The sequence below is a fragment of the Physella acuta genome, unplaced genomic scaffold, assembly GCF_028476545.2.
Source record: "Physella acuta isolate Inbredline_101_S28 unplaced genomic scaffold, ASM2847654v3 ptg000488l, whole genome shotgun sequence".
NCBI classification, from domain to species: domain Eukaryota; kingdom Metazoa; phylum Mollusca; class Gastropoda; family Physidae; genus Physella; species Physella acuta.
In genome coordinates, this window is record NW_026732007.1 from 1 (window position 1) to 25,809 (window position 25,809).

Sequence of the window (25,809 nt, forward strand, 5' to 3'; positions counted from 1 at the left end):
TATAATATATATATATATATATATATACATATATATACATATATATATATATATATATATATATATATATATATATATATATAATATATATATATATATATATATATATTATATATATATATATATATATATATACTATATATACATATATATGGGATGTGAATCCATGAGAAGGTTAACCCCCCCCCCCCTAACCACCATTGTCTTGTATTATATTAAGGTTTGGCATAGCGTTTAAGCGTGAAATTCTTTTGATATATATATATATATATGTATATATATATATATATATATATATATATATATATATATATATATATATATATATATATCTGATTGTTTAACTTTGAAGTTTATGTTTGGTCTGGATTATGTTATTTCAAGGCTTGTGTCATATCTGCATAATGGTTTCGGTTACATTAAGATTCTATTTTTCATATCTCGAAATTTAAGAATTATGAAAAAAAAATTATGGGGTTAGATGAATAAATGATTTTATATCATAATATGCTGTGATAAACACTTAATATAATTATATAAACGTAGAGCTCCAAGATTTATCTGCGTAAATCACGAAGCAGACGAGGACATCCAGCCAATGGAAGATTTCTCTATATGCTGATACTGTTGGGGATGTCTCTAGATGCTGATACTGTTGGGGATGTCTCTAGATGCTGATACTGTTGGGGATGGTCTCTAGATGCTGATACTGTTGGGGATGTCTCTAGATGCTGATACTGTTGGGGGTGTCTCTAGATGCTGATACTGTTGGGGATGTCTCTAGATGCTGATACTGTTGGGGATGTCTCTAGATGCTGATACTGTTGGGGATGTCTCTAGATGCTGATACTGTTGGGGATGTCTCTAGATGCTGATACTGTTGGGGATGTCTCTAGATGCTGATACTGTTGGGGATGTACTTAGGGTCCAGGTAGTTGTATGAGGGACGCCTGTCTTTGTTCCTGGTGTCGATCATTTGCGTGATCTCCAACATTCTCTTGCGGAAACTGGGAACAGAGAATAATTGAATAGTTACACACCCTGTACGTGACTTATAACAGGACAATAGGGCTTTATAAAATGTAAGGTGTAAACATGAAAAAGGGTTATCTAAGAAGAAAACAGGACAAAATAGGTACAAATACTTCATTAGTTGAAAACAGGATTAAAGGGCTATCGAATTGCAAGTTGAAACCAGGACAGAAGGGCTAATTATATGAAAGTTGAAAACAGAAACAAGTGCTACTGAAGTGTAAGCTAAAAAAGGATAAAAGTGCTACAGGAAGTGAAAACTGGACAAAAGAGCTTCAAATATGTTTTTAGAAAATACAAAATGACTACCCACAAGTAATTCGAAAAAAAAAACCTGAATAAACCAGCCACACAAAAGTAACAGTGTAAGTTGAAAAATGAGGATATAATCGGGACAAAATTTTAATATGAAAATTGTTCATCGAAGCGTAGTTAATCTTTTTACTTTCTCGTATATACGTAGTATAGAGAAAGTATTGTAATCGTGCAAAAAAAAAAAAATCGAGATTTTTACAAATCTCGACGTTTTACACCTCACTGATACGGAAAAACATAATTTTGCAATCTTGTCCGTATGTCTGTGTGTGTGTGTGTCTGTGTGTCTGTGTGTGTGTCCGTGTGTAAACACGATAACTTGAGTACCGTTACTGCTAGGTTGATGAAATTTCATATATAAGTATTTTATCAAAATCGTAGATCCGTATCAACTTTTGAGCGATTTCCGATAACCGGAAGTGGTACTTTTTCTACTTTGAATTTTTCAAAAGCCTATAACTTGAGTACTATTTCAGATAGATAAATGAAATTTCACATGTAAGTAAAAGATCTAATTCTCTACCTTCTGTTAAATTTTGAGTAATTTCCGTTGACTGGAAGTAGTAATTTACGCTACTTCCGATTTCTCAAAAAACTAATGTAAATTTTAAAAGTACTAATAATATTGCGCACTATTATGCGCTTTTTTATTGGGCGTTCACTTGGTGTGCAATTAATTTGTCTACGAGATTTTATTCTATTTTTAAAACTTTAAGTATTTAAAATGGATTAAAAATCATGTCTATAGCCCGAGTTCCCATCCCCTGTTATTTTATATAAGAATATTCGAGAAAGTTTAGGGGAGATCACTCCCGGTTTATTAGAAAATGTAATTTGAAATCTTGATAGAATTATAGATCGGCATACTGTTGAATTATATTAGAAACTGCTCAAATGATTCTTATAACCATGCAATTTTAAATCAACATGTAGGTTCATTGAGGAATAGTATTAAAACTTTGATACGTAATAGATGTGTACGTTGAATCTTAAAGCTGTGAACTGGGAAATAGAACAATACACAGTGCAGTACTGTAAGATTTACACCGTTGTTCGTTTTGTGGACAAAGTATGTCCCTTACTTGTTGACTAATGGGATGGCCCTTGGGTCATAGATGTACTGGACCTCGAAGTCGCCCAGGCTTTTGGTGCTCTTCGTGCTGAGGATTTTGGTGATGATCAGCGAGTCCATGATGGTGACCATGTCAGGTAGAGCCTTGACGACGTCAGATTCTGACGCGTTGTAAGTCTAAGGGAATTAAAACAAATGTACAGGTGGAAATGTGGAGGATACAATCCTTGGAAAATAGAATACAAAAAGAGCTTATGAGCAACATTCCCTCTAAAGGGAAAAGGCTAGAGTGCAACTTGGATTTTGTGTGCGCGGTGTTCTAAAAATCTTATACAAGGATATATGTATTTTACAAAATGACTACGCGGCAGGTTTAAAACTACTGAGCGGCCGCGCAACCGCACAGCTTAGAGGGAACACTTCTTATGAGTGGTACATATTATCTTCTAATGGTGATTTATTATTAAATTCATCATCATCATCGTCCCTTAACCTTTATTGGGGTATCTAGTACTACGGGTCAGTTGTAGGTTAGATTAGAAAAGGCTAGAATAGTCTAGAACGTAGAGGAGAGGCGTGTGTGAGTTGAGTGTTTGGGTATTGTTATCTCAAAGACAAGAGCGGGTATAAAAGCTGGAGTGAACAATTGTAAGGGGCTTTTTTAACTGTCTCTCTGATCTGACGATCTTATGACATTCCAATACCAACTCTGTGTTCTAGTTTTGATTATGATCAGTAGACTCAAAGGGACCAATCGCGTTTGATATCTTTTTTCGGACTATTATTATTATTAACTTAGATTTAACTAAACACCACTAGTATATTTTGCAGTGTGATATTTTGTCATGAGAAAATTGCCCTCAAGCTATTCTGCCTGGGATATTCTTTCTCTCTCTCTCTCTGTCGGTATATATATATATATATATATATATATATATATATATATATATATATATATATATATATATATATATATATATATATATATACATATATATACATACATATATATATACATATATATATACACATATATACACATATAAATACACACACATATTTGTATATATATATATATATATATATATATATATATATATATATATATATATATATATATATATATACTGCATTTACGTACAATAGGCTACAAAATCTGGTATGCTTACAGGGTCATTGGGTGGGTTCCCTATAAGTGTGAGTGGGAAATTGGGTGGGAATCCATACTCATCATACTGTAGGAAGTTAGTGGCCGCGTGCCCTACACTGGAGATGTAGATGACACAGGTCACGATGTCCTTCAGCTGGTCAAGGCTGGTCAGTGACCCATTGCCTGGTAGACCCTAGGCATAGACACACAGAAGAATGTTAAAGTAGGGTAGACTCTAGGTATAGACACAGAGAAGAATGTTAAAGTAGGGTAGACTCTAGGCATAGACACACAGAAGAATGTTAAAGTAGGGTAGACTCTAGGTATAGACACAGAGAAGAATGTTAAAGTAGGGTAGACTCTAGGTATAGACACAGAGAAGAATGTTAAAGTAGGGTAGACTCTAGGTATAGACACAGAAGAATGTTAAAGTAGGGTAGACTCTAGGTATAGACACAGAGAAGCATGTTAAAACAGGGTAGACCCTAGGCATAGACACACAGAAGAATGTTAAAGTAGGGTAGACTCTAGGTATAGACACAGAGAAGAATGTTAAAGTAGGGTAGACTCTAGGTATAGACACAGAAGAATGTTAAAGTAGGGTAGACTCTAGGTATAGACACAGAGAAGCATGTTAAAACAGGGTAGACCCTAGGCATAGACACACAGAAGAATGTTAAAGTAGGGTAGACTCTAGGTATAGACACAGAGAAGAATGTTAAAGTAGGGTAGACTCTAGGTATAGACACAGAAGAATGTTAAAGTAGGGTAGACTCTAGGTATAGACACAGAAGAATGTTAAAGTAGGGTAGACTCTAGGTATAGACACAGAAGAATGTTAAAGTAGGTAGACCCTAGGTATAGACACACAGAATCATGTTAAAGTAGGTATACCCTAGGTATAGACACAGAAGAATGTTAAAGTAGGGTAGACTCTAGGTATAGACACAGAGAAGAATGTTAAAGTAGGGTAGACTCTAGGTATAGACACAGAGAAGAATGTTAAAGTAGGGTAGACTCTAGGTATAGACACAGAGAAGAATGTTAAAGTAGGGTAGACTCTAGGTATAGACACAGAGAAGAATGTTAAAGTAGGGTAGACTCTAGGTATAGACACAGAGAAGAATGTTAAAGTAGGGTAGACTCTAGGTATAGACACAGAGAAGAATGTTAAAGTAGGGTAGACTCTAGGTATAGACACAGAGAAGAATGTTAAAGTAGGGTAGACTCTAGGTATAGACACAGAGAAGAATGTTAAAGTAGGGTAGACTCTAGGTATAGACACAGAGAAGCATGTTAAAACAGGGTAGACCCTAGGTATAGACACAGAAGAATGTTAAAGTAGGGTAGACTCTAGGTATAGACACAGAACCATTGTTAAAGCAGGATAGACTTTAGGGATAGACAAAAAGATGCATGTTAACGTAGGGTAGACCCTAGGTATAGACAAAAAGATGCATGTTAAATTAGGGTAGACTCTAGGTATAGACACAGAGAAGCATGTTAAAACAGGGTAGACCCTAGGTATAGACACAGAAGAATGTTAAAGTAGGTAGACCCTAGGTATAGACACACAGATGCAAGTTAAAGCAGTTTTTGAATAATACAGTCACTTTCTGACTTGTTCTTTACCAGAGGCGTAACGAGGGGGTGCGGGGGATGCGGACCGCGCAGGGTGACACCATTTAGGGGGTTGACACCAAGGCAAAAAATAGCAAAACATATGGAGAAAAATGATAATTCCACTTAATTAAGTGATTAATTCGAGTGTTAAATCGTGTTTTAAGAGGTGCAAATCGAACGTTTGAGGGGGAAGGGTGCAATCGAAAGTTGAAAGTTTGTCCCCGGGGAAGGGTCGCTACGCTTTAAGTGCCGCACCGGGTGAAACCCGACCTCGCTACGCCACTGTTCTTTACTACACAAGTTATAAAGTAGAATTATTATTCATATCTGGGTAGCTACACGCTTGGTAAAGACACAATCGAATTCATGTTTAAAACATCTTGCAATGATATCTACCTGAGTTAATTATTATTATACAAGTAATAATGTATAATTATTAATTATAGCCGGTAGCCTACATAAAATTCAAGTATACACATTTTAGAATAATATAATAACTACCTGTCTTTATTATTAATATACAAGTAATAATGTAGAATTTATAATCAATACATTAACCCCTTGTATGCCGAGGTAATTCAAACAGATGAACTCTACTTCATCTGCGCCATAAGATGGTTCTGATGGGGTACACAGAGTTCACCTGCATTTGTGACCTCGGCATTTAAAAGGATATCATGATAAACATTTAGTCCAACAATCTTTACCATTACTATTGCGAATCGGGTACCCATTAGAGCTGGGTGGACTCGGGTAAGTAATAAATCTAGTCTATCGAGAATTAGTTCTAGTAAATAATACACAAACTGTTTATAAACAAACCATACACTTAAATATGTGCTAGCTTAAAGCAACGCTATTTGCGAAAGAAAAATCATATAATGATGTTCACGAGTTAGGTAAATAGGATATTTTAAACAAGACGAGCCGACCCGCGGCGTACCATACGCTGCTATTTAGTGACGTGGGAAGACTTCCTCAAAGACACAGTTGTCAAAATGGGGTGGGTGGGTACACACTGTTGCGCATGCCTGGAGAGCGAGGGAGGGGGCGGGAGGTGGGTTAGAGAGTTGGCGTGCGTGCATGGTGTCCCGCATGGTTTAGCGCAGAGGCGTAGCGACCCTTCCCGGCGCCCGGGGACAAACTTTCGATTTGCACCCCCCCCCCTCAAACTTTCGATTTGCAACCCCCCCCTCTCAAACTTTCGATTTGCAACCCCCCCCCCTCAAACTTTTGATTTGCACCCCCCCTCAAACTTTCGATTTGCAACCCCCCCCCCTCAAACTTTCGATTTGCACCCCCCCTCAAACTTTCGATTTGCAACCCCCCCCCCCCCCCTCAAGCTTTCGATTTGCAACCCCCCCCCCCCCTCAAGCTTTCGATTTGCACGCCCCCCCCCCATCATGATTTCGATTTTCACCACCCCTCAACCTTTCAATATATTTTTCCAACCCATTTTGGCGCTCCCTAAGGTCGGCGCCCGGGGACATATGTGTCCCCCCCCCCCCTCGCTACGCCTCTGGTTTAGTGACGTAGAGAATTATGTATATAAATAGATAATTAAAATAAAATTCCGATACACGACGTACCAGAATCCCTATTCCACCATGCGATCCGCTTCTTTCCTTGGCCAGTTCCTCAACCCAGTTCTGTATTTCATAGTCATCCATCAGGGATTGCTGGCTAGCTGTGCAGTAGTTACAGTAGAGTTAGCGTGGGATAAATCATAGGGCGAAATTAGTCTTTTTCTCTAGCCTTGACACATGAAGGAATTGTGTGGTCAGCAGAAGCTTTGTCATACTCAAGTACCTACAAGCAGTGGCGTAGCGAGGTCGGGTGTCACTCGGTGCGGCACTTAATGGGGTCATCCCCCCTACCCCAGAGGCGTAGCGACCCTTCCCGGGGACAAACTTTCAAACTTTCGATTTGCACCCCCCCCCCCTCGAACTTTTGATTTGCAGCCCCCCCCCCTCAAGTTTTTCTGTATATATTTTGCTCTTTTTTGCCTTGGTGTCACCCCCCCTAAATGGTGTCACCGGAGCGGTCCGCACCCCCCGCCCCCCCCCCCTCGCTACGCCTCTGCCTACAAGAGTTTGCCTGCGGTGGGCTATAAAGGTATAGGCATCATGATTTGTTTCGGATACTTTTTTCTACGTAGGCGAGGGATACTTACAACTTTCAAAGGGGAGAGGGGGGGGGGGGGAATTATAATTTCAGATGGGGAAACAAAGTATACATTTCACATATAAATTGTAAACCTAATCTATTTCTTCCGGGGAAAGGGTTATGATAGATGCCTGAAAACTGAGAGGAATGGACTTGAATTAGGGACATTAGGTTTAGTAATTGTTTGTTTAACTGCACGAGTAGGTATTTTAATAGTCTATTTTTTAAACAACTCGAAAAATAAACATTAAATGGTAATCGTTAAATAGTAATCGTTAAATAGTAATCTTTAAATAGTAATCGTTAAGTAGTAATCGTTAATTAGTAATCGTTAAATAGTAATCGTTAAATAGTAATCATTAAATAGTAATCGTTAAATAGTAATCATTAAATAGTAATCGTTAAATAGTAATGGTTAAATAGTAATCGTCAAATAGTAATCGTCAAATAGTAATTGTTACATACTAATAGTTAAATAATAATAGTTAAATAATAATAGTTAAATACTAATCGTCAAATAGTAATTGTCAAATAGTAATCGGTAAATACTATCGTTACATAGTAATCGTCAAATAGTAATCGTTAAATACTAATCGTTAGAAAGTAATCGTTAAATAGTAATCGTCAAAAAGTAATCGTTTTCTAAAGCTTGGGAGGTAGCCTACATGGCCATAGTGGCAACCGTCCGTTCTACAAATAGATTACAAGGTCAAATGAGCCAGGTGTGGCGAATGAAAACACAAAATTATCCCAAACTAAATCTGCAATGTGATTGTAAAGCGGTGTTGGTTATGGGGGTGAAGATCAGGTACGCGTACCAACAAACGAGCGCGCACACATCCACACACACACACACATACACACACTCATATACACACACACACACACACGCACACACACATAAACACGGACATTGGTTCTTAATGTTACGAGTGTATTAAAAGTGTATCGTTTGGGACAGGACAGTTCAGTAAAGATTATCTATCGGTCATTATCTTTGTTAAATTTCAAATTAGAATTGTGGGATTGGGTACTGTGTCAGGATTAGTTAAAAACTGAAGACCAAATAAGATAAGGAGTAGTATTTGGTCTAAAGGTGGTTTTAAGACCAATACATTAAGCATAATTACAATATATCAATGCGTTAGAACTACATTATACAAATCTCTATATTATAGAACATAACCCTATTTCTACAACTCGATATAATGAAATACAATTTAAAAAATAAATAAAAATAATGAAAATATAAGATGGATTACTGTAGTATAAATCTATGTAGCCTTTGACGTAGTCACTGATTGCGTCATACAGCAAGATGGCGTCATCCCTGTAGTGGTAGTCTGGAAGAGCTTCCGGGTCAACGACCTGTAACCGGAATGGAATGGTGGTGATTTAGTAGAGACGCGGTCTCTGATGAGAAAGACGATGTTTCTAGTACAAGGGTTGGCGCAAGTAATACAAGTAATACAAGTACTACAAGTACTACATACAATATATATACACACACACACACATATATATATATATATATATATATATATATATATATATATATATATATATATATATATATATATATATATATATATATATATATATATATATATATATATATATATATATATATATATATATATATATATATATATATATATATATATACATATATATATATATACAGAGAGGTATAACCCCCCCCCCGTGCCTACCAGTGTTTCTTCCAGACTTTTTTCTCCGGGGGGGGGGGGGGGGCACTTGAAATCTTCGGGGGGGGGGGGGGGCGGTAAACTTTCTTCGGGGAGGGGGGCGGACACTGTTAAAAGTTTCTATATAAATTATATAAATTTCATTTCGTTCGGGGAGGGGGGGGGGGGGGCGGTAAAAATTTTTCGGGATGCCTGGAAGAAACTCTGGTGCCTACGCTACTGATGTGTACAGTTTGCAGCAAGCAGGATTTACACAACTATAGAAACAAAGAAATGCTTGCTATTAGGATTATTACAATGTTAATATTTTAACTTAGGTTTAGAGTATCGTCCGTTCGCCTGATAGCATTTTTATCTATCTAATAATATTAGACACACTTCTGTGGCGTAGAACGTTACCAGATGTGACATGTTTGCGTTGGTAGGGTATGAAAAGGTTAGGGTAGGGCAGAGGCGTAGCGACCCTTCCCGGCGCCCGGGGACGAACTTTCGATTTGCACCCCATCGAACTTTTTATTTGCACCCCCCTCAAACTTTCAATTTGTTTTTCCAACCCATTTTGGCGCCCCCCCCCCTAAGGTCGGCGCCCGGGGACATATGTACCCCTGCCCCCCCCCTCACTACGCCTCTGTGGTAGGGGGTTCGTGGGCCCATGCTCACACACCCAGCCCTAAGGGACGTATGTTTTGTTACAACAGTGAATGTAGTAGATACAAATTGAATTAGGATTTTGTATTGTGTCGAGTTGAGCGATATTTTTTTTTTAGTTTCCCACCTATACGTTACATCGCAACACAGAACCCCTGTTTGTATTACATAGCAATAACTTTTTATACAACTTTATAACTATACAGCTTGCAATAGATAGTTATCTTTATTATATTATGCAATTATCACATTTTTATATGATTATACAGTATGAAATAGATAGACCTATACTCTCTAATACAATATGCAGTAATCACATTTGATACAGCATGCAATACATAATTATAATACGCAGTAATCACATGTTTGTTTAAATGTGCAGCATCCAGTAGATACTTATCTTTATGATAATACGCAGTAATCACAATTCATATTATTGTACAAAAACTTATTTATTTAACTACAGACCAGGCAATAGTGACTCGCCCCTGTTACATCATGCAGTAAGTACAATTTATTATAACCTTAGAACAGTGGCGTAGCGTGGATCGTCTCAAGGGGGGGTTCCAATTTTTACCCGGGGACAAACTTTCGATTTGCACCCCCTCTCAAACTTTCGATTTGCACCCCCTTCATACTTTATATATATAACAGGGGTCAATGGGGGGGTAATGACCTAACCCCCCCCCCTGCCTACGCCACTGCGTGAGAATCCTCAATAATTACTGATCGGTATGTGCATTATACTGTGAGTACTGTTGAGTTACGTATACAACATACAATACATACTGACCCCTCTTCTCTTCAGGTCATTGTGCAAAATCCCATGGTGATCAAGGCTCCACACTTTGTACCTAAATTAACATTTTCAAGATTTAATTAATTAATTTTAGCACTTTAATTAGTAATTCTTTGCAAATTAACAGTTGCTTTAACAAATGTAAATTTTACGATTTTTTTTTCTTCACTTTAAGCCGTATTTAAAAATTGCTCAATGCAGTCGAGGAACGGGGTGGATGGGTTGGTAAAGCATTATTGCAAATTCATAAAGTCCCGAGTTCGAACTCTAGTGCAGGTGAAGCCATTTTGATGGGCGCAGTAGACCATCTTATGAGCGCTAAACTCAATACAGATTGAAGATTCTACACGTATGTGCATGAAGTAAAAATAAAAGAGCATTTTTCAATTACTGAACTACACAATGATTAACGATTTTACACGTAATTATAAGGCACAATAAAAGTACTGAACTCAGTAAAGAAAATTAAAGAACTACACTTAAAATATTACTGGACTACATATAGACTGAAGATTGTACACATATTTGAATTGAGTAAAAACAACAGACCACAATACCAGTACTGAACTCAGTACGGTTTGAAGACTGCCCACATATTAGCTGTGGGTCTAAAATGTACATATTGAGCTCACCCACGTAACATCAACTCGTACATTCCCTTGTTGCCGTAGTTCATTGTCTTATCTACCCACCCTCCATCTGCGAGAAGCTCTGAGAGTGCTAGACTGAAATATAAAGTGCTAGACTAATATCAAGTGCTTGACTGAAATATAAAGTGCTAGACTGAAATATAAAGTGCTAAACTGAAATATAAAGTGCTAGACTAATATCAAGTGCCAGACTTAAATATAAAGTGGTAGACTTAAATATAAAGTGCTAGACTGAAATATAAACAAGTGCTAGACTCAAATTTAAAGTGCTAGACTGAAATATAAACTAGTGCTAGACTGAAATAATATCAAGTGCTAGAATGAAATATAAACAAGTGCTAGACTGAAATATAAAGTGCTAGATTGAAATATAAAGAAGTGCTAGACTGAAATATAAAGTGCTAGACTGAAATATAAAGTGCTAGACTGAAATATAAAGAAGTGCTAGAATGAAATATAAAGTGCTAAACTGAAATATAAAGTGCTAGACTAAAATATAAACAAGTGCTAGACTAAAATATAAAGAAGTGCTAGAATGAAATATAAACAAGTGACAACCTGAAATATATAGAACCTCTCAAAGTGCTAAACTCAAATATAAACAAGTGCTAGACTGAGATATAAATCTGAACAAGTACTAGACTGAAATACAAAAACGCTTTGATAGACTGAAAAATAGATACATATATTTTACAGTATAGTTTAGTTCTGATTGATGTTTATTTATTTACAGTTAGCTACAACTATGTGCTTACAGATAGTCCGACAAATAGACATTTACTAAACTAATCTCTTTAAAATGCGTACATTAGTATATCAATCAATACGGAGTCCAACTGAAATTAAAATCAAATGCTTACCATTTTAAAACTACATCTGTGCAGTACATTTTTTAAATCCATTTTCCCCAAGCATTAGCAATGCACTTACACATTTTATAACAGTACTTTAAATCAGTACAAACCAAATCATTCTAAACTTAATATTACGATTTAACTTTCTGTGACGATTTTCTATTATTTTCAACTATTCTAAGTCTGAACTTTAGTTTCTACATATATCATTAGTTTTGTGCTCAATGTTTTAATATAAAAAACAGTTAATGAAAATGTTAAAATAATTTTAAACGGATATATTTTTCTTTGTTAAAATAGTATCGTAAAACATGTTGTCTGCATTGTGAATGTTGCGTTTATCATGGTGGCCGGAAAGAACCGCAACGGAAAAAAGCGCAACGGAAAAAAGCGCAAAACAAAAAGCGCAACGGAAAAAAGCGCACACGGAAAAAAGCGCCTTACCTGTTAATGGCGTGCAGGTTAAGGAAATGGGGGGCTAGAATCTTGTACATCGGGTGCGAGATGGAGAGATGGCGGTGTGTAGCTAGTGAGAAACCTTCCATCAGTAGGTGTGTGAATCCTGAGGGTGGTAAAATCACAGCTTTTTTTTCACATTTTTTTCAAAGAATCACAGTAATATGTATTTGGGAATCAAGCTTTTAAATTTGTATCGATTTTAAAAATATGGATGGCGTGGTTAAGTTCATTGTTGCTAAACCAAAGAGTCCCGAGGTTCGAAGCCCTGGGCTGATAAGGCTCGATAGTTGAGGACAGCTACCCATATGGAAGCTAAGACTCCAGCTAACTTGAAAGTCTTGAGTTCGGTACCGTGGATCGACGGTTCTGATGGGTAGGCCTACCTCACTCATAATAGGTAAAGTAAAGGCAGATGGGCTTAGTGCTGACCATATTATACGTTTATATATCATGGTCACGGAAAAATGGTGAACTCTACTTCACCTGCTCCATCCTACCCTAACGGGTAACTTTTGTTTTTTTAGACGAGTAACAAAAAATGTCATACCGAGATGCGTCAGACCCTGATGGTAAGCGGCGTCAGCGTGGTTGTACCACATCTTGACCAATGTCCAGGTCATGTGGTGACAGGCTGGGGTGAAAATCTGACAACAACGTGGGCGGGGGGGGGGGGGGGGCACACATGTGAGTCTTCATTGGTTTCATAGATAAGGTAGATGATGAGGATAGTGATAGACATGGTATGGTTGGTTATAGGTTTGATAGGTAACATAAATGTCTATAGGTTTAATAGGTAAGATAAATATCTATAGGTTTAATAGGGAAGATAAATGTCTATAGTTTAATAGGTAACATAAATGTCTATAGGTTTAATAGTAACACATGTCTATAGGTTTGATAGGTAACATAAATGTCTATAGGTTTAATAGGTAACATAAATGTCTATAGGTTTAATAGGTAACATAAATGTCTATAGGTTTAATAGTAATACATGTCTATAGGTTTGATAGGTAACATAAATGTCTATAGTTTTGATAGGTAACATAAATGTCTATAGGTTTAATAGGTAACGTAAATGTCTAAAGTTAAATAGTAACAAATGTCTATAGGTTTGATAGGTAACATAAATGTCTATAGATTTGATAGGTAAGATAAATGTGTATAGGTTTGATAGGTGTGATACATATGTAAATGTTTGATAAAAGATAGATATAAAAGATAGGCAAGATAAATGTGTATGGTTTTGATAAGTAAGATAAATGTGTATGGGTTTGATAGGCGAAATAAATGTGCACTGTTTTGATTAATAAGATAAAGGCGTTTAGGTTTTAAGTTGTGATAAATATGTACTGGTTTGTTAGGTAGTATAAAAGTGTATGGGTTTGATAGGCAAGATAAATGTGTATGGTTTTGATAAGTAAGATAAATGTGAATATATTGGATATGCAAGATTAATTATAGATTAGATAGTTGTGATGAATATGTACAGGTTTGATAGGTAACATAAATGTGTATGGGTTGACAGGCAAGATAAATATTTACAGGTTTGAAAGGTAAATTAATAAAGATACACAAACAAATTAGTGTTATGGACCATTATCGATTTCAAAAATAGGACAACGATAAGAAGGGCGTTATCTCCTATTTTAGCCATGGATTCTTGTTGGTTTTACTGTTACTTCACGAAGCCTAACACTAGTGTTACTATAATCTGAATAGTTAATTTAGATCGACCAAACCTAGCCTTGAAAATCAGCTTAATCCTATCGTGTTGTTGAAAACATATCGATTATTTTATACGGGCTAAGTTAGAGCTGTGATTAGAAATCTAGTTAATGTCAAGGTAAACGATAAGATTTAGGTAGCATGGGACGGAGTGGTCTAGCGGTAGAGAGCTGCACTGCTAACCTATAAGTCTCAAGTTTGAATCCTGGTTCAAGTCAGTAGACCGTCCCTGAGTCTACCCAACTCTGATGAGTACCTAACTCACGTTAGGGAAAGTTGGGCAAAGGGCTTACCACACTATCTCTTCATATGCCAAGGTCACAGAAACAAGTGAACTCTACTTCATTTGCCCCATAGACCTTCAGGTTTGAAAGGGAAACTTTACTTACTTACTGGTAGCAAAACAATCTTGAACTTTTCCCGCTTGAGTTGTTCTATTACTATTAGACTTGTTTCTATAATCTAATAATCGGATTAAAATTAATCCTAATCCTATCGAACTTCATTTTTTAAAGTTGGCTTGGCTGGTTTTTGCATAATGGACTCACCTTCACATGAGCAAACTTTAGGCATTTTTTAACGGTGACCATGCTAGAGTGCTCTTCTATGTAGTACATGTAAACAAGTAGAACAGTGCAAACATTTAACTCACTGGGTTTGTCTCCCCTGGTTTTTGAAAAAGTTGAATGGCGACAGGTTTGAGTTTTCGCGAGGCGCCGACGAAAAACAGTGCAATGGGTGAACACAGCTGGTGAATTATTGCATAGATTATTATAAATAATAGGGGTGTTACAGTGCATGGGTTATGATTCATGTTGTGAACTTTTATAATAGTGAATATTTGATTGTATTTTTTTCGTAAAAGGTTGAATGTTTTTTTATGTTGTTGTTGGCATATGTGCATATTAAACAACTCATGTTGTATACACTAGCAGAGTTTCATCCAGGCATCTCTTCGTGGGGGGGGGGGGGGGGCAGAGCATGCCGAAGGTAGTCTACCAACGCCCTCCCCCCCCCCCCCCCCGAAAATTTCAAGTGCCCCCCCCCCCCCACCCCGCGGAGAAAAGTCTGGAAGCAACATTTTACACTACTTAAGGTCGTGAGAATGGGGCACACTCTGGGAAAGGCTCATCACAATGTAACACGCCTAGCGCTTGAGTGAAACACCCAGGGAAGGCGGAAGAAAAGGCGCCCATGACAATTCTGTAGACCGAGTCTTCTTGAAGAACTGAAGCCAACAGGGATTAGGGATGTCTTGGGAGAAGGCAAAATTAAAAGCCGGAGATCGGTGAAATGAAAAGAAATGGTAGAGGCCCTATGTTCCATAAGGAGCAAAGAGGACTAAGTCAAGTAAGTCAAAAGTCAAGGTCATGAGGTGGGTTTCAGATCTGTGTGTTGGTGAGCAAGGTGCTGGGATGATATGTGTGTATGAATAAGTGTGTGTGTGTGTTTAGGTTGGGGGTGGTGGGGGTGTAGATCATGATTTATGTGGCGATTAACGCAATTTCTACGTCTTAAAATTATGTCAAATATGTTACGTTTTGCTATTTATGTAACATTTATCTTACTAAATTGTTTTTTTATGATTATTTTTGAAAAATGTTGTGTTTGTTTTACTCGAGTTGGTATTTCAAACTTTTATTAAAATCTGGTTGCGAATTCATGTAAATCGTTGTTCGTTTAAAGAAAGAGGCGTTAAATAACGTAGTCTAGTATTCCAGTGTAAAGTCAAATCTAACTTTTCTATTTTCTTTGCAGGTCAAGCCATCCAAAAGGTGAAGGTCACAGATATAAAGTCTCTTCTGGGCGATGGCTTGCGAGATGTTGAGGCCTTCGAGGAAAGGTCTTAGTAGGTCATCTGTGACAGGAAACCTGGGAGGGAAAAATTACTTAATTATCACGGTTTAATTTCAAATATTCCTCTTTAAATTTATATTGATTCATAAAAAATAAGTGTCTTAAAGAAAATGGATGTTCAGAAGTAAAAAAAAAACCTATAAATTAAAGCATTCCATTGTTATGTTGTGATTCTTTGAGGTTGAGAAAATCAAAACGAAAAATACTTTTTTTAAATAAACTATCGCTAAATAAAAATGTCATTAGTATATGTATATGGATTTAATGACACATTTTGTTAAAGCTCAAATAGGCCTACTTGTAATTAAATATATAATTTTGCTTTTTAAATAGTGCTTCTTAAAATGTTTAGAAAATAAACACAACGTACTTGTATAAAAAACTTTATTAATTGATAATAAATTACGTCATCTTAATACCAATATCTTATAACTATACAAAAGTTGTAAATAATAAATTGTCCCAAGTTTTTCATTGCGACGATGTGGCCTAGCGGTAGAGCTCTATATTGCTACCCCGACAAGTCTGGAAATTGAATCCGGGTTCAATTTAGTAAAATGTACTTGCTCTTACGTAGAGAGCTGGACTGCTAACCCGTCAGTCTCGAGTTCGAATCCGGGTTCATGTCAGTAGACCGTCCCTGAGTCCACCCAATTCTGATTGGTACCTAACTCAAGTTAGGGAAAGTAAAGGCGGCTAGGCATAGTACTGACCACACTTTCTCTTCATATGCCGAGGTCACAGAAACAGGTGAGCTCTACGTGACTTGTCCTATTGTTTTATAAAGGGAACTTTTCATGTTTATGATGACCTATTAGTCTTACGAACACATAAAATGCTAAGGTCCGTCGCAGTTTTCTTCTTCTGCAAAAAACAACTAGTGACATTTTTGGCTTCACTAACAAATAAAATATCGACCCGTTGCCTTTTTTTACTGTTTGAAAAAAAACAACTAATACGATTGGTGGAGTAATCAGTAGTTTACCATTAACTAAGGAGAAATAATGAGACATCGTGGCCTAGCTAACCCGAAAGTATCGAGTTCAAATCCGGGTTTCATTAGTAGAACTTCCCAGCTTTGATGGGCACCTAACTCAAGATAGGTAAATAAAAGCGGTTGGACACATTGCTAACCATATTATCCTCTTCTATGCCAACGCCATTGAAACAGAAGAAATCTAACTTAAACTGCACCATTTTTCTTGGGAACAAACGTGAAAAGAATATGATGAAGAAATAATGTATATTTTATCAGCACGGGTTAGCTTCTTTTAAAACGATTTCAATGTCTTTTAAAAGTCTAAACCATCCCTGTAAATTTGGGCCATGGAAACAGTACCGAAGTAGCTTAATTCGAATACTTTGCATCAGCTGTTTTGGTATTTCAGCTTCAATTTAAAAACTTTGCACTCATTTTTCTCAAAACTCTCAAAATACACTTAAGTACTTTTTCCACTGAGCCCTTCAAGTATTGAATGTATAGGCAGGGGCGTAGCGAGGGGGGGGGGGCGGGGGGTGCGGACCGCACCGGGTGACACCATTTTGGGGGGTGACACCAAGGCAAAAAATAGCAAAATATATAGAGAAAAACTTGAGGGGGAGTGCAAATCGAAAGTTTGAGGGGGGGGGGGGTGTAAATCGAAAACTTGAGGGGGGGGGGTGCAAATAAAAAATTTGAAAGTTTGTCCCCGGGAAGGGTCACTACGCCTCTGGGGGGTGACACCATTAAGTGCCGCACCGGGTGACACCCGACCTCGCTACGCCACTGTGTATAGGCCCCAACCTAAAATTTTAAGTGTGAACAACTCACTTTTCTGGTATGTGTGTGACCAGTTCTATGATGGAGTGGTTTAACCCTGCAAGTCTCTGTAGGGCGAAGTATTCGTCACTCATCCAATAGGCAGCACGCTGTAGTAGTAAAACAGAATAGCATGAATACAACTTTTAACTAGATAGCACGCTGTGGTAAAACAGAATAGCATGAATACAACTTTGATAATAATCATTAAAAAAGTTTTTAAAAAGCCACGTTTTCTGATTGAACTAAAAAGTAGAAAATAAATACTATACATCACAATAATGCAAGCGATCACTCTACTATAAGCGATGAAAAACGTGGGGCGCCGAAGTAAAAGTTATATTACTATTGATTAGATAATACTATTGACTTTTATTAGGGAGCTTGTAGAGAGTCAACAGTATTAGAAACTGTAAGAAAATCACGGCGCCCCACGTTTTTCATCGCTTATAGTAGAGTGATCGCTTGCATTATTGTGATGTATAGTATTTATTTTCTACTTTTTAGTTCAATCAGAAAACGTGGGTTTTTTAAAACTTTTTTAATGATTATTATTTTCTACTTTTTAGTCTTTGTCTGTTTGTTTGCATTGAAATCTTGCTATCGATTTTATCTTTTAACTTTTTTTTGGGTAAACGAAGACAACTCGTAAAAAGACAACTCGTAAAAAACGAGAGACCCTTTCTTCTTCGGTCTCAATCGCAAGTGAATGATTGTCAGAGGTTAGTTGATAGCGGTTAGGACGAGGGCTGGTTACTGACTAGAACACATAGATTTGAACCCGTGTCGAGTGGGATAGCAATCGTGTGCCCAACCACTCGACCATATCGTCTCCCCCAAACTGGCCACCAGTGGTAATAGTTACCTCCTGTAAGTTTAAAGTCGGTTCAAACTAAATTATCTGCCCCTAAGCCTGTCGCGACGTGGGATCGTTCGCTTCACTGCGCGCGGCAAGAGAGAGGCGAGCTACGCGTCGCTCGTTTTTTTTCTAATGGCTCGCAGAGGAGAATTATATATATAGATTATATAGCGGTCTAAAATGCTCAATAAAATGTTTCCATTGATCAATTTAGTAATAATAACAATTGAATATTCTATGGTCATCCAAAAGAAAGCTTCCCTCAAAATTTCAGCGCGCTAGCTAACTGGGAAGTGCCAGAAATTTCGATCGCAAGATTTGATTGGAAAGACAAACAGAGAAAGCAAGTTAAAGAAAACGTGGGAAAAAATAGATAGCACGCTGTAGTAGTAAAACAGAATAGGATGAATACAAATTTTAACTAGTTAGCACGCTGTAGTAGTAAAACAGAATAGCATGAATACAGCTTTTAACTAGATAGCACGCTGTGGTAAAACATAGAATAGCATGAATACAGCTTTTAACTAGATATAATTGCGGTAGAGCGCTAGACTGCTAACCCGGAAGTCTCGAGTTCGAGTATGGTTTCAAATTAGTTCAACGTCCCTAAGTCACTGATGGGTATCTAACATATGTCAAGGAAAATAAATTCGACTTGGCATCGTGCTGACCACACCATCCCTTCATATGCCGAGGTCTCTGAAGCAGATGCACTCTACTTCATCCGCCCTATGTGTCTTGGGCACGTATGGGAAAAGATGATGAATGGGAGATTTTAAAATCTTGTAATGGGTAATGTTCCACGTAGCACATGTTGCACAGATTCGCTTAAAGTGTTGACAACGCAGATGATAGATAATTGCGTTAAATGGTCATCCACAAATGACGTCAAGCTTTTTTTTAAACGATTTTTACCTCCCCCCTCCCCTCTGTCACACATCGTCACAAAAAGCCAGACCCCTCACCCATAAAATGACGTCACACCTCAGCCTACAACCCCCCTCAAAATAATTGCAGTTGAATTTTTCTTAAAACATCGATATTTTCCTAAAATCTTTGTCTAAACTCTGTCTATATAGAGAACTTTAATCAATTCCTATTACAATTTATTAAAACAGTTGTCTAAAACGCGAAATAACGTCTAAAATTCGTTTTCTAACACGGCTTTTTTCTAATGCAAAAGTGTGACGTCGCACCATCTGAACCCCCCCCCTCCCCCTCATCACACACCATCACAAAATTACGGACCCCCCCCCCCCTCCCCCCTACGAGCGTGACGACTCCTAAAAAGAAAAATAACTTTGTATGGAGTCATGATATGCAATCTCAAACCTTTACTCGGCACTTTTAAACAAATTCTCTAACATAGAATTATTTCAGTCCATCTTTTACACCAAGATGGTTACAAATCAATCCCAAATGCCCGAACAAAATCTCTAAGTAAAATGTCTTAGAAAAATCAAACTCCCAGTCTATTTCACACAACCCTTAACCCCATCATAGTTTACCCCCCCCCCCCCTCACCTCGGGACGGTTGAACTCTTTGTAATAGATCTTCTCCAAGTTTATTTCACACAACTCCCTTAACCCCATCATAGTTTACCCCCCCCCCCCTCACCTCAGGACGGTTGAACTCTTTGGAGTAGATCTTCCCCAGGTCGGACAGGCTGTTGACCTTGCACTTGAGAGCCGCTGTGTAGGCGGCTGTGGCCTTGAGCTTGACCGCCATCCCGCCAATGGTCAGCTTGACGTTGATAAAAAAAAAAAAAACAAACACAATGTTTTAGGTCCAGTATCGTACAAGGCTTTTACGAATTGATGTTCGATAGTTAAACAGAACGTATGTAATCTTTCATGCATCGACTCCGGGGGGAGGGGGGGGGGGTCCGTCCCAATGAAGAACGTCCCCCCCCCTCCTAACTAAATATAATTTATAAAGAAAATATATACTTTTACCAGTATCCTCCCCATCCCTATGAAAATTTTAGTCCGCCCCCTCCCCCTAAAAATGTTTTTGCCCCCCCCCCCCCGAGAAAAAAAAATCTGGAAGAATCACTGCATGTAATCTAGTTCGAAGTAAGCATATGACTGACCACTTTATTCAACTATATGCGGAGGTAGCAAGGTTCTACCTTATTTGTCTTATGGACGCCAGGTCTGATAACTATTATCTTTCGTTATGTGTTACATATATTAAGTAGTTAATGTGATAAAATGAAACGTTATTTCATTATTTGAAGCTACGCTCATTTGCAATTCCTTAGACGTTAGCAGATCGTTTGGAATCTCCCCTAAACCTGCCCTTAACCCTGGTAGAAAATACAATTCTACATCCAGCATTAAGAAGGGCTGAGTTTCCTATGTATACAAATATCGTTACGCTATATTTTTCTGTTGGTCTTGTTATAAGGATATGTGACATCACAAAACATTGTTGGAACCCATGACCTTAGCAAAAAAAATTTAGACAACAGCGTTGTTGGATTTACTCATGGAATCATGTAGGTTCGAACTGGTCGCTATCAGAGTTCAAACCTTAACCCCTCATGTTCGCTCTATTACTAAACCACGAAAATCCAACTTACATTTACGTAACGTGTTTAAAAAATACACTTACAATATCTTTTCCCGAAAACATTTCCTCTAATGGGACTTTCTTAATCTATAAAGAATAAAACACAAGAATACAGATTTTTACAATGATTTAAAAAAAATAATTAAACAGATTTAGGCTTTGCCATGATTTTTAAGTCTGTATTAGGTTATAGATTTATTATTACTGTTAAGTGGCTATGCGCCATCGTTGACTCCAATGACAGCCTGCTTTTCTTTTTTGATTAGCTTTCATAGCCTTTGTCCAACCAAGAACAAACTACAAGGCAGCAGTTGTCTGATTTTGGGATTGTCTCTCCTAGAAAAGTAGCTGTCGAGGGGTTCGAACTCGAGACTTTTCGGTTTAGCAACCTTGAGCTTTACCTACTCGACCAAGTCGACCCCTGCTGATCTATTGAATGTTCAAACATAACGTAGCTAATGTTATGATGATATCGGATACATGATTAGGATAACTGATGTTATGATGACATCAGATACACGATTAGGATAACTAATGTTATGACGACATCAGATACATTATTAGGATAACTAATAACTAATGTTATGATGACATCAGATACATGATTAGGATAATCTTATGATGACATCAAATACATGATTAGGATAACTAATATTATGATGACATCAGTTAGATGATAAGGATAATGTTATGATGACATCAGATACACGATAAGGATAACTAATGTTATGATGACATCACATACACGATTAGGATAATGTTATGATGACATCAGATACGTGATTGGCATAATGTTATGAAGATATAAGATACATGATTAGGATAATGTTATGATTACGTCAGATACATGAATAGGATAACTAATGTTATGATAACATCAGATACATGATTAGGATAACTAATGTTATGATTAGCATACACTACCTGACACGGTCCACCTGGGTACTGACTGGGAAACTTGTGATCCAATTCATACCGACTCTTCATATACGCTAACTCACTCTTCCTCTGAGCTTCGATGTCCGCGGGTACACACTGCGGCAGGTCTGTGTCCAAATGCTGGATCGTGTAGTGGACGTCCGCCCTAACCCACCTGAACACCGGAAACACAAACGTCTCGTTGGTCTGCTTGTTCTGGACTTCAACTTTTTCTACAAACCATTCAGCACCAATGCCGTGGTTGTCGCGCCATAGTTCTATTTTTAGAACTTTCGACGACTTCACCAGAGCGGATGTGTCGTTGCTGCCGAGTTTGAAGCTGTCGATGGACCCGCGCTCGAAGTCGTTGACGATGGGGTTGTCGAGGTGGATGGCCGGCGTGCTGTTGTTGTGTTCGTCGTAGAGTTTGATGTAGATGTGGGCGTTGGTGCCGGCGAGGTCGCGGTTGCCGGTGTAGATGACTACAACAAAGTCGGGTTTCTGGAAGAGGTACATGTCTGGATGTTTTCTGGGGAGAAAAGTCTACAAGAATAAAAATAAGACAAGAGTACGTCAACGAATTATTAACATCTCGTCCCATGACAAAAAATAACAATCTGTGTTGTTGTTAGAGTGTTGATATATCTTTGGTTTGCCGACGTAGCCCTAAGTGAGGCTAAGATGTTGACAGTGTAATTACCAACATAAGTTCAAAATAGAAACGCATATTTCTTCTATTTATGTTTATCACGAGGGCGACTAGTTAACCAATTTTTGAGAATGTTAAGTCCCCTCCCCGTCCATCCGTCATGCACCACCCCCCCCCCCCTCCCGACATATGATAACACTCCAACGTCATACATTTTCTAACACTACACTATCACATATTACGCAAATGCCGTTAGTCATAACCCATCATATTATAGCAAATAAGTAAAGAAAATGTCTTCTTGAACTGACATATAGGTAGTACCTGAGGGTTCATCTATAAATGATGTCACGCTATTTTGGGAGATTTCAGCCTCTTCCCTTCCCCACCATTACAGTCACAAAAAGCCAGAAACCCCTCATAAGATGACGTCACACCTTAGTATATAACCGCCTCAAAATTGCAGTTTATTTTTTTTTAAAACATCAATTTCTTTTTAAAATATTCTCTAAGCTCAATTATCATGAATTCTTGTATTAATCAATTTCTATTTTAAAAAAACAGCTTTCTTGTGAACTAACAGCTAAATTCATCTTTCAACATTATTACTTTCTCGTATATACGAAGTATAGAGAAAGTATTGTAATCGTGCACAAAAAATCACTTGAAATTTTAACAATTTTCACCGTATTACACCTCAGTCCTTCATCACATCCGAAGTATAGAGGACTTATTTTAATCGGGCAAAAATTATCAATCCAGATTTATCAAAATTAAGAGGTTTTATGCGTAATCCAGTCAGAAAAACTGGGCTTTGCAATTCTGTCCGTATGTCTGTGTGTCTGTCTGTCTGTCTGTCCGTGTGTAAACACGATAACTTGAGTACCGTTACAGCTAGGTTGATGAAATTTCATATATAAGTATTTTATCAAAATCGTAGATCCGTATCAACTTTTAAGAGATTTCTGATAACCGGAAGTAGTACTTTTTCTACTTTGAAGTTTTCAAAAGCCTATAAATTGAGTACTATTTCAGATAGATAAATGAAATTTCACATGTAAGTAAACGATCTAATTCTCTACCTTCTGTTAAATTTTGAGTAATTTCCGTTGACCGGAAGTAGTAATTTACGCTACTTCCGATTTCTAAAAAAACTTATGTAAATTTTTAAAGTACTAATAATATTGCGCACTATTATGCACTTTTTTATTTGGCGTTCGCTTGGTGTGCAATTTTTTTTGTCTACGAGATTTTATTCTATTTTTAAAACTTTAAGTATTTAAAATGGATTAAAAATCATGTCTATAGCCCGAGTTCCCATCCCCTGTTGTTTTATATAAGAATATTCGAGAAAGTTTAGGGGAGATCACTCCCGGTTTATTTTTTTAAAAAATGCAATAGTATGACGTCACCAGTGGCGTAGCGAGGTCGGGTGTGACCCGGTGCGGCACTTAATGGTGTCACCCCCCAGAGCCGTAGCGACCCTTCCCGGGGACAAACTTTCAAATTTTTATTTGCAGCCCCCCCCCCCCCCCCTCAAATTTTTCTCTATATATTTTGCTATTTTATGCCTTGGTGTCACCCCCCTAAATGGTGTTACCCGGTGCGGTCCACCCCCCCCCCCCCCGCCCCCCCCCCCCCTCGCTACGCCTCTGGACGTCACACCTTCTAAAGCTCCCACTAAGCAATCGTCGTTATAAAATTTTAGTTTCTCCACCCTCAACCACAGAGTTTCTTCCAGGCATCTCTTCGGGGGGGCGAAGCCCCCCCGAAAAATTTTTACCGCCCCCCCGAACGAAATGAAATTTATATAATTTATATAGAAAATATATACTTTTAACAGTGTCCGCCCCCCCGAAGAAAGTTTACCGCCCCCCCGAAGATTTCAAGTGCCCCCCCCCCGGAGAAAAAAGTCTGGAAGAAACACTGCTCAACCAGGAGTGTGACGTCAATTGTGGACGACCCCTTTCTTGAGGTAGTATCTGAATTATATCAATTCCTAACACAGGGATTGGATCTTATTATGACAATGTCATAGATATAATTTATAACATCAATAAATAACAACTTAAAAAGTAAATTTTTAATCTTAGTTTAAGCTAGTGCGCGCTTTACTGTGTTAACACACACTCGTATGTATTAGTTAACAATGCAAAAATAAAATAAAAACTACACGTCTTAATTAGTTATATATGAATAATTTCATATCGATTGTGTTTTTACATTAGAAAGATAGGCATACAACTTATATTAAAGAATCACAAAGTAGTTTTTTTTCCTTAAATACTACTTTTTCAAATTTAAAAAAAAAAGATGTCAAAATAGTGAAATATTTACTCACCGTTTTAAAACAACGTATGTTAAATATCTCTCTATGCTAAATTATAAAATCTGTTATTTTTGAAAATTCAAATTATCTGCCGTTCGCGTAAGCAAAGCTTTCAAAGAGACCAGATCTTAAGTAAGAATAAAAAACCTCCGGCTAATATATCCTGAAGTGTGGAGGCAAACAGACGATGTATGCAGAGGCGTAGCGAGGGCGGGCGGGGGGTGCGGACCGCACCGGGTGACACCATTTAGGGGGGTGACACCAAGGAAAAGAAATGCAAAATGTAAAGAAGAAAAATGTCTTAGTGCCAGATCCATTAGTGATTTTTTAAAAAGTTAAATAAACTTAAGTACAAATCGACAGTTATTACAAGAGGGTGGGGGTGTTGTTTCCTGGAGAGGGGGGGGGGTGGGGGATGACACCACGAAGTGCCGCACCGGGTGACACCCGACCTAGCGACGCCTATGGATGTATGCTATAGGTCGCTTGTTACGGTCTGGTGAGCAGCGAACACGTTTATCCAAGTGGAAAACAAAAACAAGATTCGCTATAAGATACGAAACGTACTTTTACAATACACCACACAGCTTTTATTGTTACGGTACAAGTAAATATTAACAGG

At 37.7% G+C, this 25,809-nt stretch overlaps 1 protein-coding gene across 1 annotated transcript; it reads right to left on the minus strand.

Annotated features, from left to right (window-relative positions):
* Positions 1 to 351: 351 nt before the first annotated feature.
* LOC131944303 (polyunsaturated fatty acid 5-lipoxygenase-like) lies at positions 352 to 25,295 on the minus strand. Its single transcript, XM_059304856.1, has 16 exons — positions 25,200 to 25,295; positions 22,216 to 22,738; positions 21,334 to 21,378; positions 20,335 to 20,460; positions 17,870 to 17,967; positions 15,942 to 16,074; positions 14,855 to 14,950; positions 13,025 to 13,121; positions 12,463 to 12,580; positions 11,147 to 11,239; positions 10,509 to 10,569; positions 8,621 to 8,726; positions 6,782 to 6,879; positions 3,589 to 3,762; positions 2,430 to 2,596; positions 352 to 1,007 (listed from the first exon to the last, which is right to left on the minus strand). The coding sequence occupies exons 2-16, from the start codon at positions 22,723 to 22,725 to the stop codon at positions 893 to 895; spliced, it is 2,037 nt and encodes a 678-aa protein (XP_059160839.1). The 5' UTR covers positions 22,726 to 22,738; positions 25,200 to 25,295; the 3' UTR covers positions 352 to 892.
* Positions 25,296 to 25,809: the final 514 nt, after the last annotated feature.

Excerpts from the sequence above, each read along its gene's own strand:
- LOC131944303 (XM_059304856.1), bottom strand. The coding sequence starts at position 22,725 with ATGTACCTCTTCCAGAAACCCGACTTTGTTGTAGTCATCTACACCGGC. Across the intron at positions 11,240-12,462 it reads AACCTGCACGCCATTAACAG|TCTAGCACTCTCAGAGCTTC; the intron begins GTAAGGCGCTTT and ends TTTATATTTCAG. Across the intron at positions 8,727-10,508 it reads ATGACCTGAAGAGAAGAGGG|GTCGTTGACCCGGAAGCTCT; the intron begins GTCAGTATGTAT and ends TTCCGGTTACAG.